Source organism: Staurois parvus, unplaced genomic scaffold, assembly GCF_062004578.1.
Source record: "Staurois parvus isolate SC_StPar_1 unplaced genomic scaffold, SC_StPar_1.0 ptg000409l, whole genome shotgun sequence".
Classification (NCBI taxonomy): Eukaryota; Metazoa; Chordata; class Amphibia; order Anura; family Ranidae; genus Staurois; species Staurois parvus.
This window is the reverse complement of record NW_028318205.1, coordinates 3,898,832-3,911,568: the sequence shown is the minus strand read 5'-3', so window position 1 is coordinate 3,911,568 and position 12,737 is coordinate 3,898,832. Positions and strand designations below refer to the sequence as shown.

General features: G+C 42.1%; 1 protein-coding gene across 1 annotated transcript in view; it reads right to left on the bottom strand.

Annotated features, from left to right (window-relative positions):
- Positions 1-12,737, bottom strand: part of TRAPPC12 (trafficking protein particle complex subunit 12) — a 185,985-nt gene that overhangs the window by 20,427 nt on the left and 152,821 nt on the right. Inside the window, exon 9 of the mRNA XM_089686734.1 lies at positions 2,819-2,917. Within this exon, the coding sequence (XP_089542860.1) occupies positions 2,819-2,917 (99 nt within the window). The remainder of the gene's footprint in view (positions 1-2,818; positions 2,918-12,737) is intronic.

Below are 12,737 nucleotides of genomic sequence, written 5' to 3'. Positions count from 1 at the left end.
ACAGGGGGCCAGTTCACTGTCCCTCAGACCGTTGGAGGGCTGGACTATAGTTAAAAAAAAAAAAAAAAAAAACTATGAACAAATGCGGACACAGTACAGGAGATGACCAGAGACTGCGGACATAATACATGAGATGACCAGAGACTGGCAGACATACAACGGCGGCGGGAATACTGGGCCAGCCGCTCCATAAGACGCACAGACATTTCCCCCCAAGTGTGTCTTATGGAGCGAAATATACGGTAAATGCAGGACACCTTGTTGGGTCAGATCTGTGTACAATGTAAAGAGAGAGAGGGGGGGGGGAGAGATAAGGAGGGGAGAGAGAGAGGGAGAGAGGAGGGTGGAGAGAGAGAGAGAGGAGGGTGGAGAGAGAGAGAGGAGGGGGGAGAGAGAGAGAGGAGGGGGGAGAGAGAGAGGAGAGAGGGGGGAGAGAGAGAGGAGAGAGGGGGGAGAGAGAGGGGGGAGAGAGAGGAGAAGGGGGGAGAGAGAGGAGAAGGGGAGAGAGAGAGGAGAAGGGGAGAGAGAGAGAGGAGAAGGGGAGAGAGAGAGAGGAGAAGGGGAGAGAGAGGGGAGAGGGGAGAGTGGAGAGAGAGGGGAGAGGGGAGAGGGAGAGGGGAGAGAGAGAGGAGGGGGGAGAGAGAGGAGGGGGGAGGGAGAGAGAGAAGGGGGGGGAGAGAGGAGGGGGGGGAGAGGAGGGGGGGGGGAGAGGAGGGGGGAGGGAGAGGAGAGGGGAGGGAGAGGAGAGGGGAGGGAGAGGAGGGGGGAGGGAGAGAGAGGAGGGGGGAGGGAGAGGAGGGGGGAGGGAGAGGAGGGGGGAGGGAGAGAGAGGAGGGGGGAGGGAGAGAGAGGAGGGGGGAGGAGATCGATCTATTGCACTTATCTAGGGTCCGTGGGCTTGATACCCGACATGCAGCGATGGAGTCTCCTCTCTTGCCCCCCCCTCTTCATGGTCAGCTCTAGGCTCCGCCCTCCGGCCGTGACGGTTGCATGCACTGATCAGAATAGATGGCTGGCTGGCTGCAGAGAGGCCAGATGAGTGGTGCGGGTTCATAAGCCAAGCCCACCTTCCCCTGTTCTAGAATTGCTGATCCCGCCCCCCTGCCTCCCGCCCGTGCCCTGCCAAGTTCTTCCAAGCTGCCAAACCCTAGTCCCTTGCCTCGCGGCAGATACGCCCCTGCCCGGCGGGCCAAATAAATGTCCTCGGGCCGCATGTGACCCGCGGGCCGTAGTTTGAGGACCCCTGTTCTAAGGGCATCATTTTTATTTTTTTAAGCATAGCAAACATGTTGTACTTACAATGGTTTTGTACAGAACAGCCCTGATCCTCCTCTTCTTGGGTCCTCCGTCGGCGCTCCTGGCCCCTTCCCCCTGCTGTTTGCCCCATAGCAAGTTGCCTGCTATAGGAGAACTTGTGCAGGCTCACTCCCAAGCTGAATCTTGGCGTCCATTGACACACAGAGTGTAGTTCAGCCTTACCCCCGCTCCCTCCTCACTGGTTGTGATTGACAGCAGCAGGAGCCAATGACTCCCACTGCTGCCTCTATGGCTATTGAGAAGATAGAAAAAGGTGAGAGCCACTGCTCTTGGGCACAGTGCTGGATCAAGTTTGGACTTGGGTAAGTATAAGGGGGAGGGGGCGCTGCATGCAGAAGGTTTTTTACTTTAATGCATGGAATGCATTAAGGTACAAAACATTCTACCGTTAGCACCACTTGAACCCTTCTGTAATGCAGGCAAGTTGCACATACAGTAATGGATATGCTCTTTATCTGCCAAGTGCTGCAGCAAGGGTTTAAAATAAACATGCTGGCGGCCCTAGGAGAGTCTGACCGCTCATCTCTCATACTTGACTCCTCTGTAGCAGCCCAGCTCTCTGACATGACCCCCTACACCTGCTTTAATCAATAGCACAGTTCAGGGAGTGATAAGGTTGGTCAGAGTAGTGTTTAGTGGGGGGTGTCGAATCACAGAAGAGCTTATGTGTGAGAGCTGAGGTCCGATTCTATGTTCTGGCAGCACAGGAACATGTTAGACCTTGCTGTGGCACATAGTTGATAAAAGAGAAAAAAAAAGGGGTTTTTTTTTTGTTTTTTTTTACTGCATATGCATTAAGTAATATTATTCAGTGCTTTGCTCTTACACTTTTTCACTCAGCAGGCCTATAAAAACACATGCATGAGACTATTTGCAACTGATCACATTCACAAATACTCATACAAACAGAATCTTACAAATTACAGCTAAATACCCTGTACATACTGTAAATAGCTCCGCATTGTGCATTCTAGGCAAGACTCTACACATGGCACCGGTAGAATCTCCTGGGAATGCAGCATATAAGACAGGAATATAGATTGTGGCCTTGTATGGCCCGCTGAAGCCAGGAAGGTCACAGTCAGCTGCAGGCCTATAGCATTGCCACAGTAATACAAGAGATTGTGGACACCTGTCAAGACTGATATGCCAGGCTATGTAAGAGACTGGAGTAACTCTGACAAGGGGATTACAGAGGAGTTTCATAAGCCTGGAGCTTACATCTCTCTGTAACACAGCACAGAACCCCTCCTCCTCCATCCAGTGGGAGATCTCGCCAGCTTCTGCTCTGTACCTGTAAAGAATCTGGCATCAGCGCATCATTCCCAGACAGGCTCCTCGGCCTACTAATCATTAGCTAATAATTGTAATGTCCGATTTACAGGATGAACACCAGAAAAAATGAGCTCCCCCGTGGCTCCTCTATGGCAATATTTCAAGTTATTTAATGACCACAGAACTAAATAGGAGAAAACGGGCTGGTTGTGAGTTCTGCAATTACCTGAAGAAAAATCCTTCCGATACCGCTCAGCAACTGTGGCTCCTGCTGGGGGTAATACTTTATAACGGCATGATAGGCTTCCACCGCCAGAACGTAATCCTGCAAAAGGGCGGGGGAGAAAGACAATTTGTTATTTTTATTTATTGACTTTAACTTTCAGACAACTAAAGAATGACTAAAACCTGAACACTCTTCTCAGAGCTGCTCACCTTCCGACAACATCATGCAGACCATCCAAAAAACTAGAAAACCTTAGTGCTTCTGCGCTTGGAGAATGGGCCACAAATGTCAGTAGGCTGCAATCATATCCTGGCTTTCATATGATACTCTCGCCTTGCTGCCTTCGTGAGACTGGGGAAGTCTAGAGATACTGCAACAACAAACAAAACAGAGGGCGCACTGGCGTAGTGCATTATCCGTAATTTATGGATTTATTATGTAGAAAGGTAAGTATTATACAAACAAAGTAGACTAAAAGTACAAGCTCATCACAAGGAAACCGCACAGTCCAATCATAAATAACAGGACGATGGAGTCTCAACAGGCTGACACGTTTTGAGGACTTAGCCTCTTCCTCAGAGCCAACCCTTGACCATTTATGATGCACTGTGGATTGGACTCTGCTGTTTCCATGCAACCAGCTTGTACTTTTAGTCTACTTTGTGAGCATAATACCTACCTTTCTACATAATAAAGCCATAATAAAGGATAATGCACTAGGCCAGTGGACCTTCTGTTTTGTTTGCGGTTACACACAGACCATCATATGGATGTGTTTCACAGGGTACCAGAAATCTGATACCTTTGCACACAGTTCATGTGTAGCTTAATATTTTTGCTGAGAAAACTTATTTCTATGGTGACTGCCAGTCTACCACACACCAAATTGTTCAAAGGGTCTCCCAGAGGTTCACTTGACAAAATTCCTTGCCTGGAGTTGGCAGCTCTTCCCTTGCCTATCCCGGGAGAGCTTTCATAATGCTTCATGTAAAATTCAAATACTAACAACTTACTAAGCAATCTACATCTACAACATGGGCCCCAGCTACATCACTTGAGGAAAGTGGAAAGATAGTGCTGGATCCGTGGGTTTATTTCACTGGTATTGTTATCTTAAGGTATTAATGTTGCTGTAAATGATCTGGTTCCTGGGCAGGTGGCTTCCACACCCCTGAGGATCTCCAGTCTCCCTGGCTTGTAATGTGATGTAAAAATAGTTGAAATTGAAGCACCACACCACTACTAAGAGGTCCAGATACAACTTTATTACATTCAAAGTCAGGGGTACAAATAAAAAAGTAGCCAATGCGTTTCGAGGGTCTAAGTGCCCCCCTTCATCAGGGCTTGACTGGCGACAAAGTGAACAAACCAGAAGTGAACTGGGCCTACAATGGATTTTTTCCACTGTGAATTAAAAGCACAGGCCTAATCAGCACCTTGTCTGGCAACAACCAGCTACATCACTAACCTTGTCTCAGAATACCATCTAAATTGTTCTCTTTGCTTATCCCAAGACTTTCTCTCTCTAGCTCCCTTGTCACATCTTCCAACGCTCACCTCTAGGACTTCTCCAGAACCTCTTTCATTCTCTGGAACTTCTCACCCCAATCTGTCTATCTCCTACTCTATCCATCTTTAGGTGAGCCCTGAAAACCCATCTTTTTAAAGTAGCCTATCCTGCCTCTATCTTCCAACTAAACTTATTTCATCCAACAGCTCATCACTCCCCCCCCCCCTTTTTTTTACAGTGTAAGCTCTAACAAGCAGGGTCCTTTAATTGCACTTGCATTGAACTGTATTGTAACTATATTGTATGCATTCATTTAGTAAAGCGCTGCTCAAACTACTGCAGCTATAAAAATCCTCTATAACAACAACAATAATAATAATAAAGGAGCCTGTGTCTACTCAAAATGTCAGTTTTAGTCCTCATGCACACTAAACGTTTTTACAGCTGCTGTTTTTGGCTTTTGACATTTTTTTTCTATAGCCAATAAACTTCCCAGCATGTTATCCTATGTGTCTATGCACACAGACTGTAATCAACCTTTTTTTGGCAGGGACATTTTTTGGCTGGAAAAAAAAATCCAGGCAAAGTGGGTTTCTAGAGGAGTCTTTTAGCTGTAAAAACACTCTAATGCTGAAATACACGGCAAAACGCGATAAATCCTGGCAAACCAGCGGTTTTGGAATTTTTTTTAGTAAAACGCGGCTAAAACGCAAATACAAAAACACTAAAAAAAAAAGAAAAACTCACTTTTTTAATGTGACTTTACACAGCTAACGTTACCAGCATTATTAAAATGCCCAGTGTGCATGGAGCCTTAGGTGGATTACCCTCAATTTGGGGTAAATTCTCCTACAAAGATCAAGCAGCATTTAAACAATGTAGTGTGATTAATTAATAGAAACGTGAGATGAACAAACAAATCACATACAGACAGGTGAACTGAAAACAGCATGTAGATAGACTGTCTCTGTGTGTCCTCAGTAACTCCTAAAACACACAAGCCGAGAGACAATAGAGAGAGGCTGAGCTTGCAGCAGGCTCAGTTTGACTATCCTCAGGCAGTAATAATACATAGCTATCCCATAAATACAAACTCTCAGAAAGCCTTCATATTTATGCCCATGGGGAAGGTACTGACAGCACCCTATTAAAATAGCATTTGGACAAGGGTTCCTAACCAATCTGATCATTCAGTTCCCAAAAAGTGTGAGCTGGCACCTCAGGCTATAGCCCAATCCAGCAGAAAACCTGTATCTTAAAGTCAACATGGACTCCCCTTAACTTCCCATGTAAGTAAAAAAAAAATGACCTCATTTTCAATGGAAATGTTTAAGTGGCTCTGGTGGTAACAAATAATGTAGGAGTATGGACAGCAACTGACAAAGAAGTGTAAAAAGAACAGGGATACTAGGCTGTTTTATGGCTAATCTAATTCACCCAGTGGAATGATGACGATACCCATATATAAATTATACTATCTCAACAAAAATAAAAGGAGGGTACAGAAAAAGGGTAAATGGTGACAGTGTATAGCTGGACTCCAGAGTTCCAGATTCTTTATGCAGTTTCCAAAATTGCAAAAGTAAATGCTAGTCACTAAATTAGGATATACAATAAAAGCACATGCCAGGAACTCATTTGGTATCGATATCCAGTTCTGCTTTACCCAACCTGTTTAACTTTTAAATTTTTTAAAAGCCATAAAAAAAAAACTTGCTCCCCAGTGATTCTTTACAATAGGAATAATGATAAAAAAACACTATAATCTATTCTATGCTGGGTTCATTCTCCTTTTAGGTTTCAATTTCAGATATATCTTTTACAGATTGTTCATGTATCTGTGTCCAGATCTATCAATGACTGTGCAGCATCATGTGAGCATCGAACACCATCTAGGCCATGGTTGTGTAGGAGCCACTATCTGATAAGCTTACTGTAAGGGCCACTTACACCTACAATGCCTTGAAAAAGTATTCATACCCCTTGAAATTTTCCACATTTTGTCATGTTACAATCAAAAATGTAAATGTATTTTATTGGGATTTTATGTGATAGACCAACACAAAGTGGCACATAATTGTGACGTGGAAGGAAAATTAAATGTTTTTCAACATGTTTTTACAAATAAATTTGTGAAAAGTGTGACGTGCATTTGTATTCAGCCCCCCAGAGTAAAAAATTTGTAGAACCACCTTTCGCTGCAATTACAGCTGCAAGTCTTTTTGGGGATGTCTCTACCAGCTTTGCACATCTAGAGTGACATTTTTGCAAAATAGCTCAAGCTCTGTCAGATTGGATGGAGAGCTTCTGTGGGCAGCAATTTTCAAATCTTGCCACAGATTCTCAACTGGATTTAGGTCTGGACTTTGATTGGGCCATTCTAACACATGAATATGCTTTGATCTAAATCATTCCATTGTAGATCTAGCTCTATGTTTAGGTTCATTGTCCTGCTGGAAGGTGAACCTCCGCCCCAGTCTCAAGTTTTTTGCAGACTCTAACGGGTTTTCTTCTAAGACTGACCTGTATTTGGCTCCATTCATCTTCCCATCAACTCTGACCAGCTTCTCTGTCCCTACTGAAGAAAAGCATCCTCACAATATGATGATGCCACCACCAAGTTTCGTTGTGAGGATGGTGTGTTCAGGGTGCTTTTAGGCCAAAATGTAAAATTTTGGTCTCATCTGACCAAGAGCACCTTCTTCCCCGTTTGCTGTGTCCCCCACATGGCTTCTCGTAAACTGCATGGGACTTCTTATGGCTTTCTTTGAACAATGGCTTTCTTCTTGCCACTCTTCCATAAAGGCCAGATTTCTGGAGTGCACAATAGTTGTCCTGTGGACAGATTCTCCCAACTGAGCTGTGGATCTCTTCAGCTCCACCAGTTACCATGGGCCTCTTGGCTGATTCTCTGATTAATGCTCTCCTTGCCCGGCCTGGCAGTTTAGGTGGACGGCCATGTCTTGATAGGTTTGCAGTTGTGCCCTACTCTTTCCTTCATGATGCTGTTTTTTCACTAATGTTCTCTAACAAACCTCTGAGGGCTTCACAGAACAGCTGTATTTATACTGAGATTAAATTATACACAGGTGGACTCTATTTACCAATTAGGTGACTTCTGAAGGCAATTGGTTCTACTAGATTTTAGTTAGGGGTATCAGAGTAAAGGAGGCTGAATACAAATGCAAGCCACACTTTTCAGATATTTATTTGTAAAAAATAATTGAAAACCATTTATCATTTTCCTTCCTCTTCACAATAACATGCCACTTTGTGTTGGTCTATCACATGAAATCCCAATAAAATACATTTACAGTTTTGGTTGTACCATGACAAAATGTGGAAAATTTCAAGGGGTATGAATACTTTTTCAAGGCACTGTATGTGTGTCCAATTCAGCCTGCATGATAACATACCCTTATACGGCTTACATTGGCTCCCTTGTGACCAATAGATCAGCTACAATGGAAAGAATGGGATTTCTATGTAAAATAAAAGTGAATTTAAGTTCAAATTATTTTTTTATATTATAAATAAATCGGGACTTTAATGGTATATGAAGAAACGTTTACTACAAGAAAGACCACTTCTCACATTTATCCATTTAAAAATTATGTTTTAAACATATTTATTTCTAAGTATTAAAAAATTCTTTATATTAAAATAATCTCCCGATCGAGTTTAAGGTTGCTTACTACATAAAAGATCTTTCTTCCATTTGGGCACATCAACATTGACTAAAAGGCACATAATTATACGATCTCTTGATTTAAATGAGTGAGACTAGAAAAAAACATGCTTATTGAAATGAAAGGAAATTTCATACGTTCCATAGCACGAAAACATAGTAGGTAGTACACATCTAAACATGTCCCCCCCAGCTTCCCCTAATGCTTTTCTAGATGTCTAAGCAACCTATCTTCAGGCTCAATAGCTGCCATGCAAGAGGCAGGGTGCATGTACAACTGTATGCCAATACCATCTTTCAGAAAATGCTGTTTGAAAGTTTTCCTATGCTTTAGGTTAAAAATCAAATAATAAAAGTGTCCAACTGTAAACTCTGAACTGCATTAAAATATATTTCCTAAAATCTCAAACATATTATAGCATCTGAGATTTACTGAACTGGAAGTTTCTTATAACATATAGAAAGCACATACTTTCTGTCATGCCCCCCCCACCACCACCTAAAGAGGAGCTCCAGTCTTCTCTAAAAAAAATGTAAATACTACAAATACTGTATCTGCTGACTTATATATTAAGAACACTTCTTGTCCGCTTTGTGAATGGTCCTGCAGTTTTCTGGGAACTGAACTTATGCGCAGATCGCAAAGGCGATCTGACCAAAGTTGGAGTGAGTACCTGTCAAAACCAGGGACCCTCTTCCCCTCCCCCCAAAAAAAGTGCCAACTGCAGCAGAGGAGGATGCAAACGAGTGGAACATACCCTTTTGGATAAAGTTCCGCTTTAAGTCCTCATAGTCCACACATCACAGGGCTAGCAGCGCAGATCAAAATATTAAGGCCCTCTTTACACTACGCTGTTTCATTACAGTATGCGACCAAGTACAAGTCAATTGTGTATTGCACTAAGGTGAAACCCATTTCATCAAGAAAGACAATGAAAAAAACCCAAAAAGAAATGGATCAGCACTTTTCTTTTTTAAACGGAGCAAACCCTGATGCAAGACACATTCGTTGTGGTAGGTGGCACTGTGAGCCTGCTGTCACCTGCTATAACTGTACATTATGAATGAATGGCAGGATGATGCACTGCAGAGTGGCTTAGGGTATCATTATGGTAAAACCCACATTACCACAAAGTATAGTTCTGAAGGAGGTCTAAAGGCCAACTATACTTTCAAAAAACTTAATCCCTAATGACTTTCCTTTCCCATCCTAACTAATCCCTCAAACACTTACCTTAGATCAGCAGACAAAGCAATCTTGGATCGTGCACCATACTGGGTGGTGATCAGTACCAGACGCCTCCCTACAACACCACTAGTTAATCACTCCTCCCTCCTAAACTATTGAACGGTCTATAATATTATTTTAAACTTGCAATCGCCATATCAGGCTGAAACACCCAGGAAAACTTAAACCCCATTTAACTTCATATATTACCTTTTTACAATAAGCATAGGAATAAAGAAAAAGTGACAGTGTCCCTTTAAGTTTTACGTCTACATGGAATGCACAATTTATGTTATTCAGATAAGGAGAAAGCGGCCCATTTCCAATCTTCAATAAATCCTCTCATTTGAGTTTCTCACATCTGATGTTGATCTATTATACAAGGAGATTAGCACCCTCCGAGATACGGTACATTTTGTAATTATTGTAAGAGCAGAGGAGCAAGCGGCACATTTTATCTCCTACAAATTAAATACCTCCCAAACTTCCTCCGGATACATAGATTGCACACAGATAATGGAGCCATCACCTGGGAAATACAGAGCTCAAATGAAACATCTTTACATCTTTCAGATGAGAGAAAGAGCAGAAAAATGGTGAATTAAGAGGAAAAAAAACACAGATCTTTGCCTTATCTGACTTCAGTATGTGCCTGAAGTCTTGCAATGTAGGGCATTCACAAATAAGACCGGGGATGCTTTCATAGATCAGCTAATGAGTTCCAGAAGACCCTGGGAACAGGTATAAGCCCACCATGAAACACAACCACTCTGTTAGCCAGGGAACCCTACTTTAGGGTGCAGGATTTATTACTCATCTTACAGTGTGTGTCAAAGGCAAACATCAATTTTAATGATTAATCCCTTCTCTGTAAGGTCATTAATGAGGGTTTAATGAGGGAAAGTCTTATCTCAGGACAGAGGAAGACAAAGATACGCTGCATGCATTTTGCCCAGGACTGGAGGGTGCACAAGGAGCTTGTCAGAGAATGAAGGCACCACTAGACACAAAGAGATGATGGGAAGATCGGTCCCATCACCGGTCACTCTAGTTTAGTCTTCACAATAATATACTGCAATATGATAGGAATTCTGTACTAGCTATATGTTCATCGATGAATGCAATCACGACATCATGTAAGGATTATTAACTACTTTTCAGCCATGTTTGCCAGAAGGCATGAAGGGCTTGGAGCATATCAGGGACAGGAAAAGTGCCAGTGACCAACCCCTGGCTTAATGGTCAGTGGGCACAAAGATAACCTGGCAGTAGCATCATGGAGTTTTGCTGAAAGAGGTTGTTGCTTAATTGATAAAAGCTAGTTCAGGTGCTTATTCAGTATATTTTTTGGGGGTGAGGGACAGCATAATTAAAATGTGTCTAAGGATAAGTGTACTTGTAATACTTATCCTTTATTTACACTTCTCCTTGCAGCCTACATAAAAAGTCCCAAGTATAGGCAATTTTTCTGCATTTAGGCTCCATGCACACATTTAAGCTCCTAGAAGCTATTATCAGCATATTGTTTTTCTGCTCCTAAATGCTAAATAGTATTATCCTTTATGTCCAAACTACTTAAGGCTATTAGCATTTTTTGAGCTTCAGCGTCTAGGAGCAGTTTTTTTTTGGAGTATTTTCTTCCAGCAGAAAAAAAATGCTAAAACGCTCCTAACAGCTTTTTTCTAGCTTTTGTGTTTTTCCTCTACATGTACTGTAAAAATGCTCCTAAACACTTCTGAGCACTACTAAAAAACACTTCCCAGTTTTTTGAGTCTACAATAATGCTAGTGTGCATGGAGCCTTATAAAGTTTTAGGCTGCATGTACACATGGTACTTATTTAAACACTACTGTCCTAGCAGGAGAAAAGCAGCTTCCAAAATACACCCTAGCTGCATTTTTGCAAGTGCGTGTAGGTGTGTCAAGAGCTTGGGTGTTTGTTTATATCACTGGCCAGAATATTAATTTATTCTGGCCACTGAAATGAAAAAACCACTCAAGCGCTACATGCGTCTTGTGCTTAGGCAAGTTTAGATGCATCAAGCGTATTTTCTGCCAACAAGCTCCTCTCCTGAATGTGATTATAGTGCATTCAGATTTCTGCCCCTAAACTCCTCTAAAAGCCTGTGTGTGTATAGACACATCGGCTAACATAGAGGGGCATTTAGGGGCAGAAGAAAATAGTAAAATGCCTGTAAAACAGGTGTTTGATAGCTGAAGTGTGCATTAGGGTATCTTAGGGTATTTAAAAACATATTAAGACCCATTCTTTTACTACTAAACAATAAGTGCACCCTTTTGTGCACTCTTTTTAACATGGCCCCTATGTACTACAAAATGTAGTACATACCACTAACTGCAGAAGAGAAGCCTTGGCAGCCTTGGGGGAACAGTAAAATAGGAAAGAAACAGAAACTAGAAAGGAGAAGATAGTGAAAATAAGATGTTGCTTTCTCTAAATACTAATAAATACTACTAAATATCTTTGTTTCTACCACCTAACATGTAACCTGGATGGGGAAGAGCGTAGATGGCAGAACTCCAGACTCTTTTTTTTTTTTTCTTTTAAGTCAATGAAGAGTAAGGAAGGGTCATGATTACTGTGAGATTTTTCTTGCCACTGTCTCCCCTGGCTTCTTATTGTTTCACTAGGGCAGGAAGTGAGGCTGATCTTCCCAATGGAAATAGACAGCAATAAAATATTTCAGTGCAGTAGAGAATGGCCAGAAAGACTTTTTATTGCTGCTTGTAGTGGGGACCTAAACAGCAACTAAAAAAAAAAAAAAAAAAAAAGGAGAAAAAAAAAAAAAAGAAGGGCCGAGGTTCCAAGTATTCCCACTCTAACACAAAAATAAAAACATTTGGCTGGAAAGCCACTTCACACAGGACATTATGTTTCACAAAGAGAGCAAAAGCTAAATAAAAGGAGCATGAGCAATACCTATGTGTCCTACTCATCTGCCCAATAGCTATTACTAGGTGCAGGTTGGCTAGTAGTTGCTTGTCTGCGTATACTGTAGGATGTCACACAAGGAATACAGCATACCAGAGGTCCCCCTCAGTCTACATAGAAGTCCTTATGGATTACCTGCATGAAATCAATCGGCTTTTATGGTGCAGTCAAGCATTTCTTACACTGATGCAATTAATGAGCATCTTTCTGTTCGGTAATCATTTGCACAGCATTGAGAAATGCCTACACTGGAAGCATGAAATTCTACAAGTGACCTCTAGATGGCAATAAATGGTACAGCTATAGGATAGGAGCAATCTTCCTTCCATCCTATATTTGCCTAGATAGACAAAAAATCATCACAGCCCTAAACTTGCTAGTAAACATTTTTAAATAAACATACCTTGACTATCGCACTATAGCAGGTTGTTTCTCAGCTATGTTAGGTGACAAACAGAAATTAAGTGGAACAATAATTTCAGCTATAGGAAATTTATCATATAATGAGCTTGTTAACTGCATTTTTGGTTTTCTGCTCAAT